This window comes from Pongo pygmaeus, chromosome 1 (genome assembly GCF_028885625.2).
Source record: "Pongo pygmaeus isolate AG05252 chromosome 1, NHGRI_mPonPyg2-v2.0_pri, whole genome shotgun sequence".
In the NCBI taxonomy this organism is placed as follows: Eukaryota; Metazoa; Chordata; class Mammalia; order Primates; family Hominidae; genus Pongo; species Pongo pygmaeus.
In genome coordinates this window covers 97155253-97179790 of record NC_072373.2, presented here as the reverse complement: position 1 = coordinate 97179790, position 24538 = coordinate 97155253, and the positions used below count along the sequence as shown (strand labels likewise).

The 24538-nt window shown below is 45.6% G+C and overlaps 2 protein-coding genes and 1 pseudogene across 4 annotated transcripts in view; all 3 read left to right on the top strand.

Annotated features, from left to right (window-relative positions):
* The window catches only part of LELP1 (late cornified envelope like proline rich 1), a 36247-nt gene extending 35044 nt beyond the window's left edge, over positions 1–1203 (top strand). For both annotated transcript variants that reach the window (XR_008497908.1, XM_054473772.1), the window contains one exon: positions 764–1203. Coding sequence is in view for 1 of the 2 variants with exons in the window: in XM_054473772.1 (XP_054329747.1) it covers positions 785–1081 (297 nt within the window). In the remaining variant the exon portion in view is untranslated. The remainder of the gene's footprint in view (positions 1–763) is intronic.
* A 3748-nt stretch (positions 1204–4951) lies between these two features.
* PRR9 (proline rich 9) lies at positions 4952–14999 on the top strand. Of its 2 annotated transcripts, XM_054473721.1 has the most exons (3): positions 4952–7598; positions 11140–11419; positions 14091–14999. In XM_054473721.1, exon 3 carries the CDS (start codon positions 14111–14113, stop codon positions 14459–14461), a length of 351 nt encoding a protein of 116 aa, XP_054329696.1. In that variant the 5' UTR covers positions 4952–7598; positions 11140–11419; positions 14091–14110; the 3' UTR covers positions 14462–14999. The 2 variants fall into 2 exon arrangements, with proteins under 2 accessions (XP_054329696.1, XP_054329676.1); XM_054473701.1 differs by lacking the exons at positions 4952–7598; positions 11140–11419 and adding an exon at positions 13142–13196.
* Positions 15000–19282: 4283 nt separating this feature from the next.
* On the top strand, positions 19283–21998 carry LOC129040244 (large ribosomal subunit protein uL10-like; annotated as a pseudogene).
* The last annotated feature ends 2540 nt before the right edge of the window (positions 21999–24538 follow it).

The window sequence follows — 24538 nt, the reverse complement described above, 5'->3', positions numbered from 1 at the left end:
GGGAGAAAAGGAATTCCCTTCTGAAAATCACATTTTGTGGCTCTATCATTCAGATTTTCAGAGAAATTGGAATTTCATGGTTCATCTCCTGATTTCTTCCCTTACCCTATTATTTATCAGAACCTAGATGGAGGCAAAGGAGTGGGCAGTTCTAGAGTAGCCCATGGGAACCCACTCATGGCAGGGATTAAATTACTTTCCTTCCCATGGCCTCTAGTAAAGGAAGCAATTCTCAAGGTTCAGGGAACTTAGGTGGGACACAGGATTGAAAGCAGTGTCCTAGGCCCCCAAGTCTGCTGGTGTACCTCCCATCTATCTTCAGGGGAACGGGAAGTGGCCTTAGAGGAGCGAAACTTCTATTGTGCCGTGAATGCCTTGAGCAATCTGGTCAAACTTAGGGACTCCTTGGAATCATGTTTCTAAATGAATTAAATACAACATATGGAGTTACAGAGACACCAATTCTACTGAAATACAGTTTCAGTGGGGTGGGGGAGGTGGGGGGTCCAAAACCCTAGGTTAAGAACTCCTATTAGAATCTATGGCATGGAAGCAAGAATAAGTGAAAAGGAAGCAGAGTTAAGGGTGGAGAGATTAAGAAATGCTGTCTCAAACTCATACAAGGATGAGGGCAGCCCTAAATGAGAAGATGATTTAGAGCCTGAATGCATCTCAGGGAAGACTTTCTTAAGTACAAGTATAAGCTGTAAGAAGCCTGTAGGTATCCTCTCCCATCTACAACCCATCTCATATTTCTTTGCAGGGCTCAGATAATCAAGAAACAATGTCAAGTGATGATAAAAGTAAATCAAATGACCCCAAGACTGAACCCAAGAACTGCGATCCCAAGTGTGAACAAAAGTGTGAGTCCAAATGCCAGCCCAGCTGTTTAAAGAAGCTGCTGCAACGCTGCTCCGAAAAGTGCCCACGGGAAAAGTGTCCATCACCACCCAAGTGCCCGCCCTGCCCCTCGCAGTCTCCTTCGTCCTGCCCCCCCAAGCTCTGCACCAAGCCCTGTCCTCCTAAATGCCCTTCGTCCTGCCCACCTGCTTGCCCACCTCCCTGCCCTCCCCCAGAGTGAGGCACTGGGGGCACTACCCAACCCCACCACCACTGCCACCTCCACCATGTACAACACTGTGGGGCTGGAGACTGAAACCATGAACTGACAAGTAAACGTGTTCCTCTGCTGTGCAAGACCGCTCCTGGTGTTTCTGATGGGTTTTGATTTGTTTTGTTTGTTGTTTTACAGCACTAAACCACCAACAAGCAATCCCTGAGAAGTGAGGCTAGAACCCTGCACTCTCAACAACCTTTGAGAACTGACTTTCCCTCTGACCCCACCTGCTGCTTAGAGGCAGGTGCCCACCTCTGAAGGGTGTACCCAGATAATGCCAGGCTGTGTTAGAGCAAAGCCTGAGAGATCCATAAATATGGTTGCAGCAGTGAAAGTGTCTAACTCCAGGAAGCAGGAAAGAGATGGTATGAGGGAGAAAGAAGAGTAGAACATTGGTGAAAGGTCCAGGAAGGCTCAGGAAAAGGCATTGTACTACCTTTCTGTTAGTCCTGTTGCACAATGCTTATGCAGAAGGGCTCTCAGTACAGGCTGCATGGGTTTAATGAAACCCTATCTCTGCTCCCTAACACCGTGTAACCTTAAGCAAGTTGCTTAACTTCTTTGTGTCTCAGTTTTCCTCTCTTTGCAAAAGGAATGATGATGCTAACAGTACTGCTGTTATGGAGTTGTTGTGAGGCTAAAGAATTAACAAATGCCAGGCCAGGCATGGTGGCTCACGCCTGTAATCCTAGCACTTTGGGAGGCCGAGGCAGGTGGATCACCTGAGGTCAGGAGCTCGAGACCAGCCTGGTCAACATGGTAAAACCCCGTCTCTACTAAAAATACAAAAATTAGCTGGGCGTGGCACATGCTTGTAATCCCAGCTACTCGGGAGGCTGAAGAAGGAGAATCACTTGAACCCAGGAGATGGAGGTTGCAGTGAGCCGAGATCGCACCACTGCACTCCAGCCTGCATGAGAGGAGCGAGACTCCATCTCAAAAACAAAAAAAAAAAAGAGTTAACAAATGCCAAGTGCCAGGTTTACAGGGACATAGTGAGTTGGTGAAGGAGCACCCCACACCCACCGCAGTGTAACACTCATCACACCTGAACTTCATTGCTTTGTGTAATTCTTCTTAGCCTGTAAATCTCCTGACCACAGGAGTCAGGCTTTGACATCTGTAAGCATACAGTTAGACATTCTTTTAAAAATATTCAAAAAGGAGTTACAGATTATACCACTATCTGTTACCTGGCTCTAATACTGAACTATAGTTACACAACATGTCACTAGTGGAAGAATCACAGTGAAGGGTACATGAAACCTCTATTTTTGCAACACTCTGTGAATCTATAAAATTTCAAAATAAAAACTTAAGTACAAAAAACTAGATATTGTACATATTTGGGACCTCAATTAGTAATGAATAGGAAAAGCATTCATGGCTGATGTGTTAGTGGAGATTATTTACAAGTAGTTAGAGAAAGTCCATGTCAAACTAGCTTAATTCACAAAACAGAATTTATCAGCTCATGCTGAGAAGGGTTTGGGAACAGGGCATAGCATTAAAGGGAGAACTGTAGGAATCAAGACTTCAAGGCCTAGGATCAGGGACCCACTCCACCATCTCAGCCACTCTCATCTCGCCAGCCTCTACAATGCCTCAGAATATGTCCCATCCTCTCCTAGTGCCCCCCACCCCGCCATTCAGTAAGGTCCTGGGCCAGTTGCTTACCCAGCTTGTTGACAGGTTGGGCACAAGGATATTCCTATTTTCACCAGGAGAGGAACCTGATTGCCTAGAAGGTCACGAGCATGCCCCCGTGGCCAAGCAGATGAGAGAGCTTTGACGCACAGACAAACCAGTTGTGAATTGTTTCGGTGCACTGCACATAAGCAGCGATACAGTGAACAGCATTTAAGGATTCCCTGCTATCATCGTAATAGATAACCAAAGAGCCAAATCTGGGATGGCTCCCTATGGAACCATTACACAAAACTAGCTCTCATCCTTCTGAGCCTGAAGGATGGTTCAGACAGCGAAGGGTGTGGCAAGTATAGAGAGTCCAAAATGTGTCAAAGAAAAAATAACTGGGACCCCACCAGACCGAGGCTGTACAGTCAGCTGGTGACAGAGCAGGCTTTTAGAATACGTGAAGCAGGCGGAGCATTTAAGGCACCACCCCCTCATTTTCCAGGTGTGACATGAGGAGACCTTAGGGTCTCAGGGTCTTCTGAGGCACTGAGGTTCCCATACTCTAGATCCCTGCAGAGAGGCACTCACTGGATGCCAGGAGCCTCTGAAAGTCTAGTTTAGAGCATTGGGGACTGTGGTAACAGGTGAAAACCCCTTCAGCTGTGGTTAACAGGTGGAAAACCCTTCTACCTCACAGGAAGTCAAAAAGGAGGAGGGACAGAAGAAAGGGAGAGAGAGAGAGAGATAATAGAACAATAACGTGGCATCTTCATTCATGGTCAACAGACCATCCTCTATTAAATGGTCACTTTTAAATAATAAATCCCGAACCCAGTGCTAAAGAGTGTGCTACAGTTGGTGGGAATATAAATAGACAAAAATCCTTTTAGAAAACAATTCAAGGAATGTGGGAATATGTATCATCAAAAGCATTAGATGATTCAACTCTTTGGCCCAATGGGTCCACTTCATAGAACCTATTCAAAAAAAAAAATTGCAAAATGGTGGGTAGGGGAGCTATATAGATAAAGATGATTATCACAGCGTAACTTAGAAACAATTTAAATATCTAACAAGGTTTGATTAAGTAAACTTGAACCTGTTATATGATGAAACATTGTTTTAAGACATTAAATTTAATAATACATTAATAAATTCATTACATTAAATTTAATAATTTTAAAACATTAAAATAAATTTTAATTTATTTAATTTTAATGTATTAACCTATTCAATGTATTAAATTAATTTAATACATTAAAATGAATTAAAGAAAGTAAGGCCTCAATTGAAAATATAACGTAAAGCCATTATCTTTAACCAAAACCTTCCTCGATAATAATGGTAATAATAATAACAAAAGGAAATTTGTGGATATTCTCATTATTTTAAGACAATGAGGATATGGGTAACTAGTAGTTTATTTCTATTTTCATCTGGATTTTCACGTTTTTGTTTTGTGATGGGTTAAAAAAGAGGTAATCATGAAATAATCAACAATTTATGAAATAATCATGACTACTTCAGAGACCCCCAAAGTCCTTTATTTAGTCAATGTACAAAAACAGGGAAGGAAGAATGTTTTAGGGAGTATGCACCTCACCTAAAACATGAGGTGCCACATCGAAGGCACCTCACCGTGGATGCCTTCCCTCCAGGGGCAGGATCTCAGTCCCAGGACAGGGAGTACGTGTCAGGAGGCTGTGCCCTCCCAGGTGGTTCTGCGAACTCTGCGCACAGCCTGAAAGGAGGCAGCTCTGGGAACATGAAACCATTCATTGCCAATTTAGGTCTCGTTTCTCCCATGTAAATGGAACCAAAGATAGACATCTCTTTTTTTTTTTTTTTTTTTTTGAGATGGAGTCTTGCTCTGTCGCCCAGGCTGGAGTGCAGTGGCGCGATCTCGGCTCACTGCAAGCTCCGCCTCCCAGGTTCACACCATTCTCCTGCCTCAGCCTCCAGAGTAGCTGGGACTACAGGTGCCCACCACCACGCCTGGCTAATTTTTTGTATTTTTAGTAGAGACGGGGTTTCACCATGTTAGCCAGGATGGTCTCGATCTCCTGACCTCGTGATCCGCCCGCCTTGGCCTCCCAAAGTGCTGGGAAAGTCTCGTATAGAGCACTGGGGACTGTGGTAACAGGTGGAAACCCCTTCAGCTGTGGGTAACAGGTGGAAAACCCTTCTACCTCACAGGAAGTCAAAAAGGAGGAGGGACAGAAGAGCCACCGCGCCTGGCCAAGATAGACATCTCTTAATGGCTACTTTCCCAACAAAAAGCTGGATCAAAGGCAATTCTGGGGAGATGGCTGAGACATGTTGAGGGTGCCACCTCCCTGCAGAATGCCATAATTACTCCCAGCCCCAGCGGCAGTCACCAGCGTTCTGCCCCAAACAGTAGAGGGCTGTATAAATAAGCAACGCCTGAAGAGTGGCATCACAAGAATCTGTGCAGCACCAGGCTCGATGGCTCCCAGATAACAAGACAGGCAGGACCAAGACCTCTCCCTTCATGACAAAGCAGTTCTGAGGATCCATTAAGATGGTCACAAAAGGAGCCTCCACCACAGACCCCTTTGCCTTGTGCTTTCTTGAGAATCAGGCAGAGTACAGCTAGCCTTCTAAAAGGGCTTCTAAGCCCTCCTAAATCAGGCAACTGGCTGTGAGGTGGGCTAGCGCTATGAGGGCTGGGCACAGAACCTCGGGGATGTCTGGCTTTGAAGCTGAAAGGAACCTTAGAGACCATTTTCTTGCATCCTCCACTTCCACGCATGAATGGCAACTGGGGAGAGGGGAGGAAGTAACCAGTTACCAAACGTCCTATTTTTCCTGTCCTGCTCCCACAGGACCAAGATTGCAGCTCAGCACACAAGCACAGGCAAATTCTAGAAGGCTTTATTAGTGATAAGTCATAACTGCTTCCATGTCACAGGGGTTGATGCTCAGCAAAGAGACCAGTAAAAACACTAAGCCATTTGCCAAACACGTAAAGATTTTAAGATACAAACTGATCGTAAAATGCATACCAGGATATTTTCAGCTGTACCTGTCTTCCAAGTGCAGGAAATCTCATATGTCTCATCTCCAGAGCTATATGCTCCCTCCCAGGCTCAAAGGAAAGTCTTCTCAGACTAAGGAGTCATGGCTTTTTCCCAGAAATGTGCTCATCATCTCTCACCTACACCATTCAACCCTCCTAACTGGCTTTCGAAGTTCACCTTCCTCCAATTCTTACTCCAGTGGAAGCCAGCCAAGGCAGTCTTGCTAAAATTCAAATTTATACATGATATCCTTGCTTAAAATCCTTGAGTCTCCCCTTTGCCTAGAGGGCAGCTCAAATAACATTCTGCCATGCAAAAGCCTTCATGATCAAGCCCCTGCCTCCTTCTCTAGCCATAGGGCCATTTCTCCATCTCCTTCTAGAACTTTACAGCCCAGTAACAGGTAACTGCTGGCATTTCCTGGCACACAACACAGAGTCTCTAGCCTTTGTGACTTTACACCACCTTCTCTATCGTTTTGCTCTGCCTCCACTGAATCTTCCTCTGAATGATCCACCTGGGCAAATCCTCACCCTTTAAGTCAACTCAAGGGTCACCTGCTCCAAAAATCTTCCCCATATCCCACCCCCAAACTGGTTAGATACCCCACTCTGTGGTCTCAGAGCTTCCATGCCTTCCTCCCCTTATCACTTCACATTCTGGCCACGTGTTCGTAACCTGACTCTCCCACCAGCCTGCCCTTTGAGAAGGGGCAGCCGGGCACACATCGCTGACATGCAGTAATAACCAATGATTGGATGCTCAGAGGCTGCAGAGCCACTTTCCCAAACAAGAGGGGATTGCTCTGGACTGAGCCCCTGTCCACTGTGCTCTTTAACCTCGTGGCATGGAGTCATCCCCAGAATGTGACGGTGGGGAGAGGGGAAGGGGACTCAGCATGAGTGGCCTGGGGCTGAAAGGCAGCCCTGGCCCTTGTTGCAGTCTTGTCCTTGGCCACTTTCCCCTTCAGCCACAAGATACAGATCCTGCCAGCCCTCCTAATGCCTTGCCAGGAAGATGCAGGCTACCTCCATGTGGGTCCCTCACCTCGGGCAGCAGCAAGGAAAGGGAAAGGGCTTGGGATCCTACAGACATGGGCTCCAAGCAAGCACTGCACCAACCAGCTGTGGAGCCAGGCAAGATGCTTCACCTCAGTGGGAGAAGGGAGCTCTTCACCTGAGGAATGAGAAGAAAAGTCTCACCAAGGAGCAAGGTGGGGTGATGAAGTGAAATAACTTATATCAAGCCCCTAGTGTGGGCAACTGAACTTAGGAAGCCAAGATGCCAACAGTACTCTAGTATCTATGTACACACTTGGAGTCACAACCCATCACCTACTGCAGCAAAAGCTTCCTGCTATCTGCTGTGAGAAGCAGTGCATTTGAGGGACAAACAAGGAGTTCCACAAAAGGATGACAAATATCTCTGAAGGCAAGTAGAGTTAGGGGCCACCTCGCCACCCCATTCCCAGGTTGGGCCCACAGTAGGAGCCAGAAGGAGATGCTCGTATTGCCAAATATCAGAGCTGAACATGGCATTTAAAATATCCTCAGTGTCTACATGAGGAAGCGAAGGTCCAGAGAGGGGAACAACCAAAGTCACAGGGTGTCGGTTGTAGAAAGCATCCAGGATTTCTAATCCTGATTTAGGCCAAGGTGTGCCAGAAATCAAACTCAAAAGGGAAAAAGTTGAAGATCTGCAACAAATTTAAGTAACTGGGGAACATCCTTCCTCCCCACCGTCTGTGTTGGTGGTCTTTGACCTGGAGTCCCTGAACACCTTATAGATGACGGCATGTACATGTGAGTATTTCCTGTGATCCCAAACTGTGAACAGCCACTGGCTGTTCTGCACCTTTGTTGTCTTCCCAAAGCTTATAAGGAATCCCCAATACACTGGTCTGCTAAGTGTTTTTTATGTGGACCATTGCCCAGACCAGACATGAGCTGACCACGTAACCTTGAACAAGATCTTTGACACTTTTGTGCGTCAATTTCCTCATCTAAAAAACGCAGTCTATAAATAGTTCTGTGTCTCCTGTTTAAAGCACGTGCTGGGGCTAAAACAAGGAGGTAGAATCAGGTGGCCTCTCAAGTCCCATCTGGCCCTAAGGGCTTGTGATTTACAGCTCTTTCCTGAATTCACACCTCTGATTCAGACCCCCTGTGTGGGTGACACAGGAGGAAAGGAAGGGAGAGGAGTGGTGGATTTCCCCCAGGAATTCGCAAGCTGCCCAGGGGCACCCGCTCTGCAGGAAACCAAATTCTGTACCATTCAGCTCTATCAGAGACATTGCCCTGTAATATGCAGATGAATGGATCAGAGGAGTCTGAGGACTTTTAAGATCTGAACAGAGGAGATAGTTATTTGATGGGAATGGGAGAAAAAAAAAACTGTCTTGCACACACCTGAGACTCTTCTGCTGATCCTGTCTAATTATGCCCTGGCTCCCAATAATGACAGCTCCAGAAGTCTAAAATCTTAAATCTCAGATGTCATTAAATCAGATTAACTCCAATCTTGCTGGAGGGCTGGGGATGATCACAGAAACAACTTAATCACCTTATCTTAAGATTTGGGGTGAGACAATTTTTCCAAAGCTTTCTAATCCACAACCCCAGATACTGGGCCATCAAGATTGATTTTTGAGGACTCAGACCCCAAATACTCCCACTCCACACCTAGGAAAAGACAGGTCACCTAAGGTCACTCAGCCACTGGGTGAGCTACTGCCACATGCAGAAGACAGAAGACTGGGTCTTCCTGTGGGTATATTACAACCTGACCAAGGAAAAAGTGCCCACATACATGTGTCCACACACTACAAAGTTACATAGTTACCCAGGCTAATCATTCATGATCACATTTATAGTGTCAGAGAATGTCAGAGATGGGATGGACCTGACTGAAAGTCTAACTTTCCTATTTTAAAGACGATGAGGCCAGGCCACTTACTGAGCTGAGGAAGACTATGGTAGGAGGAGTTTTTGAGGCAAGATCAGGAGTTTGGCTTTGGGCATGTATTAGATGTTCTATGACACACACACATGGAAAGATAAATACATGGCAGAATTTGAACCTGTTTTAAAGAAAAATGTGCGGTGTCTCACGCCTGTAGTCCCAGCACTTTGGGAGGCCGAGGGGGTGGATCACGAGATCAAGAGATCGAGACCAGCCTGAACAACATGGTGAAACACCGTCTCTACTAAAAACACAAAAATTACCTGGGAGTGGTGGCATGTGCCTGTAGTCCCAGCTACTCGGGAGGCTAAGGCAGGAGAATAGCTTGAACCTGGGAGGCAGAGGTTGCAGTGCCCTGAGATCACGTGCCACTGCACACCAGCCTGGCCGACAGAGCAAGACTCCATCTCACAAAAAAAAAAAAAAAAAAATTCAAGTCAAAGACCAAGTATTGGAGGGGCAGAGCAAAGGACATAGAACAAGAAGAACCAGGGAAATAATGGAAGGCTTCATGGAGGAGGTGAGTCCTGAACTGATTCAGATTGCACTAATATTCATAAGTAGCTTGATGGCCCTAAGTTTTGGAGCATGCATTATCTAATTTATTCCTCACAAGAAATCTGTGAAATAGTATTTTCCTTTCTCAACAAGAGGAAATTGAGATTATGAGAGGTTAAATCACTTATCCAATATTGCATATACTCTATGTGATAGTCAACCCCAGATGAATGGAATCCTGAGTTCTTTCTCCATATATCTCAGTGGCTCTTTTTTGTTGTTATTTGTTTTGTTTTGCTTTGTTTTTTGAGATGGAGTCACTTTTTGCCCAGGCTGGAGTGCAATGGCACAACCTCAGCTCCCTGCAACCTCCACCCGCTGGGTTCAAGCGATTCTCCTGCCTCAGCCTCCCCATTAGCTAGGATTACAGGAGCCCGCCACCACGCCCGGCTAATTTTGTATTTTTAGTAGAGACGGGGTTTCACCATGTTGGCCAGGCTGGTCTCAAACTCCTGACCTCAAGTGATCCACCCGCCTCAGCCTCCCAAAGTGCTGGGGTTATACGCTTGAGCCACCACACCCAGCTCAGTGCCTCTTTATCAAAAGCTAGACTTTGATTGAGTATGCTGACATGACAAGTAGGAATATATTTAAATGAGGGAATGGTAAATGAGATTTTATTCTTCATCTGAGGCTCCCCTCCTCAAGAGCTCCCAAGAGCCTCCAGCACTGGGAAGGTTATTAGGTTTCTACTGCTTCTGTGACAAGTTACCACAAATTTAGTGGCTTAAAACAACAAAAGTGAATCCTATGACAGTTCCTGAGCTCAGAGGCTGACAGAAGTCTCACCAGACTGAAATACAGTGCCTGCAAAGCTGCATCTCTTTCCGGAGGTCCTACTGGAGAATCTGTTTCCAGACTGTAGAAGCCGCCCTCATTTCTGGCTCATGGACTCCTTCCATATTCAAAATCAGCAATGGCCAGTTAAGTCTTTCTCAAATCACATCACTCTGACAGACTCTTCTTGTTTTAAGAGCCTTACACTTATGTTGGCCCCACCTGGATAATCAAGGATAATCTCCCTATTTTAAAGTCATCTGATTAGCAACTTTGATTTTATTCACTACTTTCAGTCTCTCTTGCCAAGTAACCTAACGTGTTTACAAATTCTAGCGATTAGGTGGCGAACATATTTAGGAGGCCATTATTCTGCCTACCACAGAAGGACTTTTGGGTCAATTTCAAGATTGTTCCACTGTCATGAATCAACTCGATGGCAGGCAGGGCATCCAGTGAGAGGAGTCAAACTCTGGGCTCTACCTAACTGGGCTCATCTCCCCTCCATGAGAACATGATCTAGTCTCTTGTTCTGCACATTCCTATTTAGTCTCCTTGTCCTGGGGCTTAACCAAAGTCACAGACATACATGACATGAGCAAGGTCACCTCATGCATCCTGTCACAGGAAACTTCCAGAAATCCCAGCTAAGAAGGTCTCTTCCCAGAGTCTCTTTCTCATTCCTTTCCTAAGCCGGCCTCCATCTCTCCTTTCATTTCACTTGTATCTCTGTACTTCAACAGCCTCCCAACAAGCATTCCTTCCTAGAGGCCACCTGAAATGCCCTTGTCCGCCCTCCTTGCCTGGGTAATTCATACTGTCCGGTAAGACAAAGCACAGACATCCCCTCCCCCAGGAGCCTCCCGTGACCTTCCACCCAAAACCAAGGAAGAGGCCTTCTTCTGGAGCACAGGGGCTTACCTCTGGCCATATTTTCCATGAAACTGTGAGTCATTTTGGAAGGGAAAGGCATCAACATCACATAGGGGCCATGAGTGACTGAAAGAACATATTATTAAACTCAGTGATGAATTCCTTGTTTTCTAGGACACAGGAGAGTTGCTTTGTCTCTTCAACAGCATTCTAAGAAAAGATGAAAAATACAAAGAGGAAGAGGACTGAAAGGAGGAAATGAAAAAAGAGGAGAAAAAGAAGGATGAGTTTCCCCACCCTACACCTACTCTCTCAGATGCCCCAAATGACTTTGTCTCTTCAGATATACAGCTGGGTATTCCAAGTCCTTCCACTCTCAGGCCTCTGTCTACTGCCAGGACATCAATGGGGCTCATGGTGATGTCACATTAACCTCTGAGAACCAGTCTCAAAGGTCAGAAATGCTTCCTGATCTCCCCAGCTTACCTTTTAAAAACTTTTCAGGTATCAAGCATCCAAAACCTACATAAACATTTGAGACATTTCTGATTTTAGCCAAATATTCTTCTTAGGAAATGACTTAAACCTACCCCTTCAAGTTAAGAGATTGAACATAACTTTTTTTATATACTTTAAGTTTTAGGGTACATGTGCACAACGTGCAGGTTAGTTACATATGTATACATGGGCCATGTTGGTGTGCTGCACCACATGTTAAACACCTAATGTTAACTCATCATTTAACATTAGGTATATCTCCAAATGCTATCCCTCCCCCCTCCTCCCACCCCACAACAGGCCCCAGTGTGTGAGAACATAACTTTAAATTAAGGAGAAAGGAAGGGAACATCATCATATTTAAAGACGCTTGAATTTGGTCAACTTCAGCAAACAAACACAGAACCACCACTTTAAGGAAGTGGGGGCTTCTTTTAAAGTAAATCTTTTCCATTTTCAATTAAATGAGATTTTCCTCTACTCCCAGCTCTCCCATATCCACCTTCTTTATTCCTTCATTAATACATTTACCCCATCAATAATCATTTGTCTTCCATCATCTTCCACTTACTATACCTGTAGCATAGTACCTATCCTCTAGGAACTTATAACCCAGGAAAAAATAAGATCTGTATATAAATATCTGGAAAGTCCTAATTTCAATAGTAAATGTCATATGGATAATATAAACAATAGATACCATGGGAATGCATAAAGAGGTGGATTCATTTCTGGTTTAGAGTAATCAGGAAAGGCTCTCAGAGGGTGGTAGACATGAGTAAAGCTTTGCAGAATGCTTAGGATTTCCACAGGCACAGGGAGAACACACCAGGCAAAAACTAACAGCCCAAACTAGAAAGTAGAGGTAGAGAAAACTGGGTGTGTTTGCTTTGAAACTTTTCCTTTCATCCCCTGACTTTTATTGACTTGAGTTCTAAGAAAACGTTTTCCAGAAGGCAAAGAGACAAGTTAACTTTGTTCCAGCCTGTTCTCCTGGTCACTATGAAAACTTTGTGAGTAACTCCACTTTCAGAAGGGTGTCATAAATCAAGGTTGAGAAGATGAAGATTGTCTGCCTTCTCCTTCCTCTCTCTTCCCCTTCACCCCACTTCACAACCCAAGAGTAACAAATGAACCGCAATTTCCCTCAAGACCACCATGTAGGAAAATCACTCTCTTCAGCAGGCTGAAAGCCTTTTGTTCGCTTGGAACCATAGGACAAGCCTTCGTCCTTGCATCTGAAGGGTGACTTTCTAGGCTTGATGAAAAAGTGTCTGCAACAGGCCATACAAGCCCTTGACCCAGAGAGGCCCCAGGCCTTAGGCATAAAATCTTCCCATTGGTGAAGATGAGATGAGCAAGGTGGATCTTATCTCTCACCACATCCTGTACCAGTTTGGGAAGACAAGGAATCCTGGTTGAACAGACTGAGATAACACTTTATGACATTCTTTTCCTGCTGCCTCTGATGAGAGAGATCTGATAGAAGCCCCTCCCTGCTGAGGTCTGGTGAGGACCCACAGGCCAAAATGCAGTCTGATTAACAGGCATCCCAAGCAGTGACTCAAACCATCAGCAATTTCAGAGGAAGCTTGTTATGGTGACTCCACAATTAGTACCACAGCCCATGTGGCCAGTCAGTCCCACGGGAGGCTGGACTAAGCACCATATAAAAGTCCCACCTTGCTGGGCTTCACAGTCCACAGCCTTTGTTGAGTCTTGTTGAAGATCAGGTAAGTGGGGCATCTGTGCCCTCTCTCTCCCTGTTACTCTGTCTTTAGGTGGCCACTGTTCTGTTCCTCCTATGGACTGTACTTTCTACTGATTTTTTAAGTGGTTTGCCATTTCTTGGGCCTCACAAACTATCCTGTATATTCTATCCAGACTAGAATTTGTCTATCTAGTCTAGTCTCTTGCACCAGTTTTTCAAAAGGATTCGTAGACTAGAAGAGAAGGGAAAAAAACCTGTGGTAGGACTGGGGTTTGGAGCTATGGGTGTCTAGACAGAGGCCGTGAGAATACTCCCACTTTGGAGACAGGTGCCACAGGGAGCTGCGGCCAGGATAGAAAAGAGAAAGAGAATATGCGGTGTTTGGTTTTTGCATATTCTCTTTCTCTTTTCTATCCTGGCCGCAGCTCCCTGTGGCACCTGTCTCCAAAGTGGGAGTATTCTCACGGCCTCTGTCTAGACACCCATAGCTCCAAACCCCGAATTGAACAATGAGAACACATGGACACAGGAAGGGGAACATCACACTCTGGGGACTGTTGTGGGGTGGGGGGAGGGGGGAGGGATAGCATTGGGAGATATACCTAATGCGAGATGACGAGTTGGTGGGTGCAGCGCACCAGCATGGCACATGTATACATATGTAACTTACCTGCACATTGCGCACATGTACCATAAAACCTAAAGTATAATAATAATAATAATAATAATAAAAGAAAAAAAAAAGAAAAGAGAAAGAGATAAAAAGCAGCCAAGAAATTAGTTCTTACTTCCACTCCTCATTCCACTCCATCAGTTCTTCCATCCACTCCTCATTCCTCTTTCTCAACCCTTCATTCCCCAGTTCCCATGCTGATATTTTTAATGCAGATAATTTCGAATCTTGTGTTTTTTTCAGGCTCTGCAAATCACCCTAGGATGTCCTTCAGTGAGCAGCAGTGCAAGCAGCCATGTGTGCCCCCTCCATTCCTCCCAAAGACCCAGGAGCAGTGCCAGGCAAAGGCTGAGGAGGTGTGCCTCCCCACATGCCAGCACCCCTGCCAAGATAAGTGTCTAGTGCAGGCCCAGGAGGTATGTCTTTCTCAGTGCCAGGAATTAAGTCAAGAAAAATGCCCACAGCAAGGCCAAGATCCATGCCTACCTCCATGCCAAGACCAATGTCCACCTCAGTGTGCAGAACCATGCCAGGAGCTATTCCAGACAAAATGTGTGGAGGTTTGCCCACAGAAAGTCCAGGAGAAGTGCTCATCCCCTGGCAAGGGAAAGTAGCTGCTCATATGTCATCTGGGGTGAAGAAGATGGCCAGCAGATGAAACCCTGACCCCAGCCCAGCTCTGGTGACCTTCTTCTGTGGTTACCTCTGTGTGCAATGTACCTTCTTGCCTCCTGGCTTCCTTAGCATTCCAGGACTTGGTCTGTGTCTCTGAAGACAGTTCTTTCTGTATTTCATCACCCTCTGTGAATAAGCATTGTTCTCAACAGTCTGATGGAAGGTCTTAAATGTAGGAATGGTGTGGTTGTCAGGGAAGACCACAGAAGCCTAGCACAGCTTCCTTGGTGCAAAAATTCACGCAGCTCTGGGTGTGTAACAGCCAAGGATGCCTTCATTCATCTTTCCGAGTTTCAGGCTCTCAAATAAGCCTCAAAACAAATTGAATTCTGATGGACTTTCCACTTATCACCACCAACACCACCTCCACCACCACCACCACCACAGGTGTTGAGACAAAGCGGCTTGCGGTGTTTCAAAAATCAAAAATTGGGTGATTTTGTCTCTATACATTAAAAAGAACAGCAAATTATTGAACATTGAAATGTTGGTTGTGCTTTTTTAAAATGAACCGAAAGTATGTAAATGATTGAATCCAAACAACCAGAAGGGAAAGATGAGATGGATGTTTGGTGCCCTTGTCAATCTCTGTGCTTCATAGCTGGTCTAATGTGGGCCCTTAGTTCTCACCATGTACACTCTTTAGAGATGTGATTTGTGTCTGTGTGATGCAGGCTGGTCTGTTCTCCAGCTTTCTTGCCTTCTTCTCCCTGGTGAAGGTAAAATACATAATAAAGCTGATCCTAAGGCTGATATCTGACTTGACGTGTGCTCTCTTTTCTCCACCATCAAACCCCTCATTGTCCTTGTGACAACTGTCTCCTCCTTTGGTGGGGGAGGAGAGTAATCTGAAACAGGAATAAAACACAGACCTCACCGGTGCATAAAATAGCAGTTCTGAAAGAGGCTTCTTGAAGGTCACTGAGACCACCCCACCCACAACATATCCTAGGTTCACCCACTTGTGCACTTCACACATGAGAGAATCCAGCAAGGGGCTAGGACCTGCCCACACTCAAAACCTCAGGTCCAGGTTCTTTCTACTACAGCATCTTTCCTCCCTGATCCTTGCTTTCCAAAGGGAAGGGCTGAAATGGAAAGGAGGGGAGATGTGTGGAAGAGAGATCCCAAATCAATTCATGACACCTACAAACATAGCATCTGTGTCAAAGGAGAGAGCAAAGCACGCCTCTGAGATGAATGCAGACTCGAGGACCAAAACTGTCTGCCCTGCCATCTGGCCAGGTTTCAGGTAGGCCTGGGGCCTGGGTAACCGGCCTGCTGCCCCCCACCCATGGAGGAAACACAGGCAGTGGCCACTGGGGTTTGTGAACGGGTGGAGAGGGCACTGTACTGACATGAAATAGCCACAGGCTGCTCCCTTGGCAGTGCCCCGAGCTCCGACTTGAGCCCAAAGGAAGCTATGCCAAGGACCAGCTTCCTAGGGGGGATGTAGCTTCTTACCCATTCTACAGGTCCCCCTCCCTCCTCAATCCTCGTGAGGAGGAGGTGGACAGCTGGGATAGCCCCTCCTTGTAGGGCCTGTAGAGCTCTATGTCTCAGTCGTTTGGCTAAACTGAGGGTCACTGAGTCTGTGGGTGACATGGACCAGGCCCTGAACTCCATGCACATTCTCTATGTGGATTCTAACAGCAGCCTTGGGGAGTTCCTGTGCTGCCCATTTGCTTAGGAACTTGTCCTAAAGCCAGTAAGTGGTGAAGTCAGGATGCTAACCCAAGTCCCTCTGACTCCAGAATGGAGCTCTCACTTTTGTAATGAAAGTGCTATGGCATACAGAAGAGATTTCCAGAAACTCATTCATTCATTTATCCACCTAAAACATGCTCCCTGACACCTACCAGGTGTCAGGCACCATGCCAGGTACTGGAGAGACAGTGGTGAACCAGGCAGTCAGTATCCCTGTGCAGAGCTACAAGCTGTCTCTTCTGCAGGCCACATGCACCAAGGGTACCTTTCTGAAAACCTCCTGGATGTCTCAAGTCCCTGAACATCTCCAGATGCCTGAATCACAGTTCTCTTGCCTCCTTGCCTAGTTGAAATAGGTTTTCTCATCCATTTTCCAACCTTGGAATAAACCAGCTGCTCCCCAGGGCCAGCAGCTCCCAGAGCTCCATCCTGCGGAGATGTGCCAGACAGGCCTTCCTATCAGTGAAGCTTCTGTTCACAGACACTTCTCCAGCTTGGCTCAAGTCCAAGAAACATCTTTGTTCTCCAGCATCAAAGGCATGCACAGATTGGAGTCCAAGATCAGACAGCCAGGCATTAAAGGAAGCAGGGGGCTAATGAACAGGGAGAGTCCAGACTTATCAGAGAGAGGAGAAATCTGCTGATTACAGGGAAGGCCTCTACGGTTAGGAAGGGGACAAGTCTGCAGATTGCAGATAGGTGAGCAAATGCCAAGCAGCCAGCAGGCCTTCATCTAGCTCTGTCATAGGAACCTCCACACCTCCTCATCCTCACAGAGGTCTGCCCCAGCCACTGCCTGGGCCACTGCTGCTGCAGCCTGGTCTCTTAAGACACAGACCAGGTCCACAGCCACAGAGGCCACAGGGACAGCTAGGACACAGCATTCAGACTTCCCCAGCTGCCACTTCTGTGCTGAGCCTTTCAGGAAGTAGGGAGGGGCCTTACCAAGGAGAGCCCTGGATGTTAGGGGTTCTAGCTAACAGTTAACTCAACATGAGACAATAGTGGATCTGTGGGCCCCACATGCCAAGAGGAAAAAACACAAACAGACAGGAATTCACAGGAGGACCTGTGGATTCACTCAATCACTCAAAATATTTATGGAGAAACTACTATTCCAAGCCAGACTCTGGAAACCTGCGACAATGCCAGGAGGTGGGCAAGCAGAGCAGTGGCCTGAAAGACTTTCACATCAGGAAGTGTTGAAAAATATTTAGTCCACAAAAGAAAATACCCGAGGGAGTGGGACAGCTGAACTCAAATATTTTAAGTGCTTTTATGAGGGAGGAATGAGATTTTTGTGAAGTGTCAAAGAACAAAGTTAGGACCCATGGGCAGAAATCATGAAATTGGGCTCAGTTTAAGAACTTTCTTATAATGAGATCTATTGGACTGCGACAGGAGCTGCCTTTGGATGCATTGTGTCCCATGAACTGGAGGTTTGCAAGCCAGTGGATGACAACCAGCTCCTCCCAATCCATCAAATACTGTGACTCCTCTAACTGTAACTTGTACGTGGAAATGGGACCCAGGGGCAGGGAGCCTCCCGCGAAGGGAGATTCAGAAGACCTGACCGCAAGCTCAGGAGACAGGAAGTTTCCCTGGCTTCCAGAACACTGCTGGGAGGCTCTTCAGGGGGCCCAAACTTCTGGGGACCAGCAGAATGTGAGACCTTGGCTTGAAACTAAAGGAAAGGAGGAAGATAGGTAAGTCATGGGAAGAGGCTCCCCCAGATTTGGGGTTTTCTTAATGTTTTTGGACCCACAAATGCTTCAGCCCTGAGAAGCACCCTACAGTAATTCCTCACTGCTTTCTAATCTCATTCTTCCCAGCTGGGTTTAGTGTGCTCACTCCCTTTTACATCTCATTTCTTTACCATCCAGATACCCTTTCTCTTCTGTACCAAAGTGATCCACCTGACAACCTATCACAGATTCCTTTCTGCCTGCACCTTCCTCTCTCCCACCCAGGGCTCTTCTCTGTTTGTCTCAGCCAAACCAGGGGTTTCAACCTGACCTCCAGGAAGCCCTCCATGGTTTCAGCCTAGCTCCTAAGTACTGCAGCTTGGGCTCTGTGCTGCAGTGGCCCCGGGGGTCTGCAGCCCTCCACCAGCTGCCTGTATGTGAATGACACATGTCTCCTGTCGGCATGAGAGCCCAGATGACAGCTCCTGGGGCTGTCTGTGTTCTTGCCTGACTTCACAGGGCCCATCACACTGAGGTCTGAGAAACCCGTACGGCCGGCCACCAGCATGCCCCCTGAGCAGAGACAAAGGAGGATGCTGGCTTCCAGACCACCTGGACAATCTCTTTTATTGATAGGGTAACCAGCTCATCTTGATTTGCCTGGAACTGTCCCAATTTTAGCACTGAAAGTTCTGAATCCTGGGAACTCCCTCAGTCCCCGACAAACTGGGATGGTTGGTTGCCCTAAGCACCTGTGTGTATAAGACATGATGCTTTGTTCCGGGTGGGGGAGCACAGAGGGAAAGCAGACGAGGCCCTCCATGCTGGAGGAACTTATAGCCCAAGGGATTTTTCTGGAAAACTGTAAACCCAGGAGGCCTAGTTCCCACTGCCTGCCCCCTACATAGCCACATTTTCCATGAGCAGGGGTGGGGGCAGCAGGGGCTGGTGAGGGGTGATCAAATACTAGATCAACGAGCAGGTTCCCAGCCTAGACCTGTTTCAGCATGAACTGGCAGGTCTTGACCAGGGGAAGTGGTATCGTGGGGGCCACCACCCCCATTCCTGCTCCTGTCAGTAACCCCATGGACAGCAGATCTGGACTTGTCCACTCCTGCTCTCCTTCTCTCCTACAGACACCTGCCTCACATCTGAAAATGGTTGAAAGAAAAGAGGTGGTCAGCTGGCAGGGCCTTCTCAACTCAACCTCCCTCATCACCCGGTTCCCAAGCCAGCCTCATAACCAGTCCTCCCTCCTTTAGAAGCCGCTGGGGACCCCTTTTCTCTTCTCTTCCCAACAGCACCACCTGCTGGCCATAGAGGCACTTGGCCTTCTGCTAATCACACCCAGTCTGGCCTGAGTTGGAGATGGCCGCACACACTCGGGCCCAGTCAATGCTTCATGTGGAGAAGACAAGAGTACAGAGATGCAGCATCTAACAGAGTCAGAGGAAGGCTATATGTGCAAGACAGAGTTACACTACTTATAGGGTGGGAGCAACACGAATAATGGTTCAGAACATAGGCTCAGGAATCAGACTTCTGGAATTCAAATCTAGACTCCACCACTTCTATTGTTCCCTTAAAACAAATTTCTCCTATGTGAGAGTAAGTGACAAAGAATCTCCTATGTGCCAAGCACTGGAGTTACAGCAGCGAACCAGATACACAGAATCCCTGCCTCCCAGAGCTCACATGAGGAGGAAGACAGACAAAAAGCAACTCAACAAATGTATAAATAAGAAAGTGAAAATGAAGAAAATGAAATAAAGTGGTGAGGAGTGACCAGGGAAGAGGGGTGCTCTTTAGCTCAGGTAGCATGGAAAGGCCGATCTGAGATGAGGATGTCCGAGTAGCGACATGAACAGTAGGAGGAGCCATCCATGTAGAATCAGGGGTAAGTATCAGCGCAAAAAGAACAGCAGGTACAGGGAGTACTGCAGGTCAGACTGCCCCTGGAGCCTTAACTCGGATGCTGGATGCTGCATTTGAAGGTAGACCCTGGCCAACTTTTAGTTCATCCAAATTAATGTGAGAAAAAGAGCGAGGTCTCTGGGCACCTTGTCACATGAGCCGTGGCTGAAGGAAGGGGGCGTTTCATCCAGAGATGAGGAGACTTAGGGACACACAGTGGCTGTTTTCAGGCCTGTCAAATGTCAAAGAGAGAGGCAGTGGATATATTCTTTGTGATCCCAAGGAGAATAGCATGGATCAGTGAGTTCTGGGCACAGAAAAGTGGATTCTGCTCATATCAGGAATAAAATGGCCCAGCAAATGGCCCACTGCTCATGAAGTAGTGATCCCACCATCCATGAAATATGCAAGCAGAGGCCAAATAAGTAGCTGAGATTATAGGAAGTGTGGATGCAATGTTTTTAATCTTTAATTATCACCTACTCTTGCACTTGAATTGCTTATAGGTTACCACAAGATTTTGCTTCTCTCTGAATACAGTAAAATAGCCTTTGTCAGCCAGTCACTGAAGGAATGTCTGCCCCAGGGTTGGGGAACATCACAGCAGGGCAGGAGAAAACTGGCTGTTGGGTACAGAACACGCTTCTTGTCAAACCCAGAGCAGACTCTGGCAAAGATGAAAAGTGGAGGTCCTCACCTCCCTTTCATATGCTCCCCTTTTCTGTCCCAGCACCAGAAGATGGAACTTCCTTTTCCTTACAACGGTCTAAGAAAAAACTAGTCTAAGCAATAAGCAATTAGAGAACATATCCTACTCTTCCCAAGTCCCAAAAGTTTTTATGTTGCACACCCTGGTAATAAAAATATTTCAGCCTCACCAACAAACATATAAAAACGGTGTTCAACCTCTCATTATTCATCAGAGAAATGCAAATGAAAACCTAAGAGATACCACAACACACCGACTGGAGGGGATAAAAGTCAAAAGACAGAATCACAGTGTGGGTGAGGTTGTGGGAGTGCAAATTGGTACAACCACTTTGGAAAACTCTTTGACGGTCATTACTAAAGTAGAATGTATACACAGCCAATGACTGAACAATTCCTCTCCTAGGCATCTGCCCTGCATACGGTCACCAAAAGTCAAATATTAGAATGTTCATTCTAGCGCTCATCAGGCATTCTTGTGAAAGTGGCATCACCTTTAAACCCTAAGTGGCAACCCCTGACACACTGCCATGCTGCCCAGGGAGAAGACAGGGCAACCTGGAAGTCCAACTACTTCCTTCAGATCATCCAATTTTTCAATAATTATCTTAAAGGTTTCATTGTAGGAGCAGCAATGTGGGCTCCAAGTAGATGCAGCAGATCCACATGTCCCTCTGAGGGAAGGCCATGGTGCCAATGGGCAAGAACACCATGACGCACAAGGCCATCCAAGGGCACCTGGAAAACAACCCAGCTCTGGAAAAATTGTTGCCTCATATCCAGGGAAATGTGGGCTTTGCGTTCACCAAGGAAGACCTCACTAAGATCAGGGACATGCTGCTGGCTAGTAAGGTGCCAGCTGCCACCCATGCTGGTGCCATTGCCCCATGTGAAGTCACTGTCCCAGGCCAGAACACTGGGCTGGAGCCTGAGAAGACCTCCTTTTTCCAGGCTTTAAGCATCACCACTGAAATCCTGAGTGATGTGCAGCTGATCAAGACTGGTGACAAAGTGGGAGCTAGCGAAGACACACTGCTGAACATGCTGAATGAACATCTCTCCCTTCTCCTTTGGGCTGATTATCCAGCAGCTGTTTGACAGTAGCAGTATCTACAACCCTGAACTGCTTGACATCACATAGGAAACTGCATTCTCACCTTCTGGAGGGTGTCCGCAATGTTGCTAGTGTTTGCCTGCAGATTGGTTACCCAACTGTTGCATCAGTACCTCATTCTACAATCAATGGGTACAAGCAAGTCCTGGCTTTGTCTGTGGAAACTGATTGCACCTTCTTACTTGCTGAAAAGGTCAAGGCCTTCTTGGCCGATCCATCTGCCTTTGTGGCTGCTGCCCCTGGGGCCACTGCCACCACTGCTGCTCCTGCTGCAGCTCCAGCCAAGGCTGAGGCCAAGAAGAGTTGGAGGACTTGGATGAGAATATGGGATTTGGCCTATTTGACTAATCACCAAAAGGCAACCAACTCAGCCAGCTTTATTTGCAAAACAAAGAAATGAAGCCTTACTTCTTTCAAAAAAAAATGTTTATTCTAGTGTTATTCATAATATCCAAGTATCAGAAAGAATACAAATACCCATCAATGAATAAATAAACGGTGGTATATTCAGACAATGGAATTCCATACAGCAATTTATACAAATGATCTACAGCTACACACAGCAATACGGATGAATCTCACAAACATAAAGTAAGTGGCCAAACAAAAAGACACATAAAAAAGCATTAGGATGAAACATATAAAATTGCCATTTATGGAGGTCAAAAACTGTTCATAGGGTTTAACATAAAACACGCTGTATAGTTCCATTTATATCATTTATGTGTAGTACAAAAGCTGGCCAAATAAATCTCTGTTGTAGACAGTAAGAACGTGGTTGTGTGTGTGTTGGTTGTAGTAGCATGGTCATTGGATGGGAGAAGAAGGAAGGCTTCTGTGTTGCTGGTAACATTCTATTTTTTTATCTGGGGGCTGCTTATCTGGTTGTGTTCAGTTTGTGAAAATTCATTGAGCTGGACATTTACAATATATGCACTTTTCTGAATGCATATTTTAATAAAGAGTTGAAAGTTTTATTGGGGTTCATCATATAATATATATTATTTAGAAGCAATAGATATGTACTGTGATTCTAACATCATGTAAGTTAAAAAACAAACACAAAATACAGACAATTTTAAAAGAAAAGATAAAAATACATAAAGAAAAAAGTTCAAATTTTTTCTTTCTGCTCCCAATGAATAGTTTTATGCACCCTCAGTGAACAATCAGCTTCTCTGGAGATTTTTTATAATCAAGTCCTGGATTACTTAAACGCTGCATGATCTTTGGCAAATCTCCCAGCCTCAGTTTCTGCATCTGTAAAATTGCACTAGTGATCACCCACCCATCCCAGATGGCTGTCCTCAGGATCAAATGAGGTATTTGTGGAAGTATTTGTGAAGGGTTAATATGATTATTACTATTAGCAGATAGTTACTATTAACATAGATTTACATGATAGTGAAGCCACTTCTATAGTAAATAGTTTGGATTTCATTAAAAGTAGCTAGAGGTTTCAAGAAGAGTGTTCTCCATCACTAGGATGGCAAAACTATCTGCCAAAGGTATTGTAGAGTGATTCCTGCACCAGGAAGAGAGTGGAAATAATGATATTAAAAATGATAATAATGGTGAATACTATGTGGCAGATATTTTCTAAGCACTTTATGTATATTAGCTGCTATTATAACCCTTATAACAAGCAAAAGAAGGAGGTCATATTAATATGACTATTTTATAGACAAGAAACTAAGGCTCAAAGAAATTAACTTACACAAGATCTCAGAGATAACAATCGAGATAGCCTAGTTTAGATGCTCTTCACATTACCCTCCAAAGCTGATTCGAGCATTCAAAATCTATTCCCATTCAGCAAAGCTCAGTCTAATATCAAGGCAAACTTCCTTTCATTAATCTATTATTAAGCAAGTATTTTTGAGCCCCTATTACATGCCAAGCTCTATACTGGTTATTGGGTATGCAATGGTAAATAAGCAAACACAGTCCCTGCACTCAGAGCATATGATCTAGTAAAAGAGGCAATCAATATAAGAAATACACAAAAATAAATACATAATTCTAAATTTTGTTACATTCAACAAAAGAAAGTTCTAGGTTATATAAAATAATGAATTGGAGAACCTAATTTAGACTAGAGATCAGGAAAATCTTCCATGAGGAAATAAAATTTAATCTGAAACTGGAGAGATAGGAGGAGTTGTCCAGGTCACAAGAAGAAAAAAATTATAGTGAAAACAAAAGATGGTTCTGATATAGGAAAAGCCTGATTGTTGTGTCAGACACAAAGACAGGGAGTGAGAGGGACTGTGTCCCCAGACAGGGACAGGAGGTATGTGGGCAGGAACAGACCCCACAAGCCTCTGAGACCACATGACAGGTTTTGACTTTTGCCCTAAGAGTGAAGCATTAAAGATTTTTAAGCAGAGAGTGACAAGATTCAATTTGCAGATTGTAAATATTGCTCTAGTTAAAGTGTGGAGAATGGATTAGAGGAAGCAAGCAAGAAGTGAAGCGGGAGCCACTGGGGACACCATGGCTATAGCCAAGTCTCTAGAATGACCTCTGTGCAGCAGCAGCCACCATTTCCAGAAGCAGCTGGGAAAGACTGAAGGAGGAACAGGTTTGGGTGCAGTCCAGGTAAGAAGACCAGGGGCTCAGTTTTGAACCTGTCAATTTTGAGATGCATATAGAGTAACCAAGCAAAGATACAAAGTAAGCACTTACATCTATGAGTCAGGAGCTGAGGAGAAAGTCAGGAACGGAGATCTACACTTGGGGGCCATCATCACAGGGGTAGCACTCTAGCTTTGGGGTGGAGAGATCATCCAGTGACAGAATATAGATTAAGAAAAGAAGGGAACTTAAGACCATGCCCTGAGAAACTTCAACAGCTAAAGGTTGAGAAGAGAGAGAGCCCTTGACAA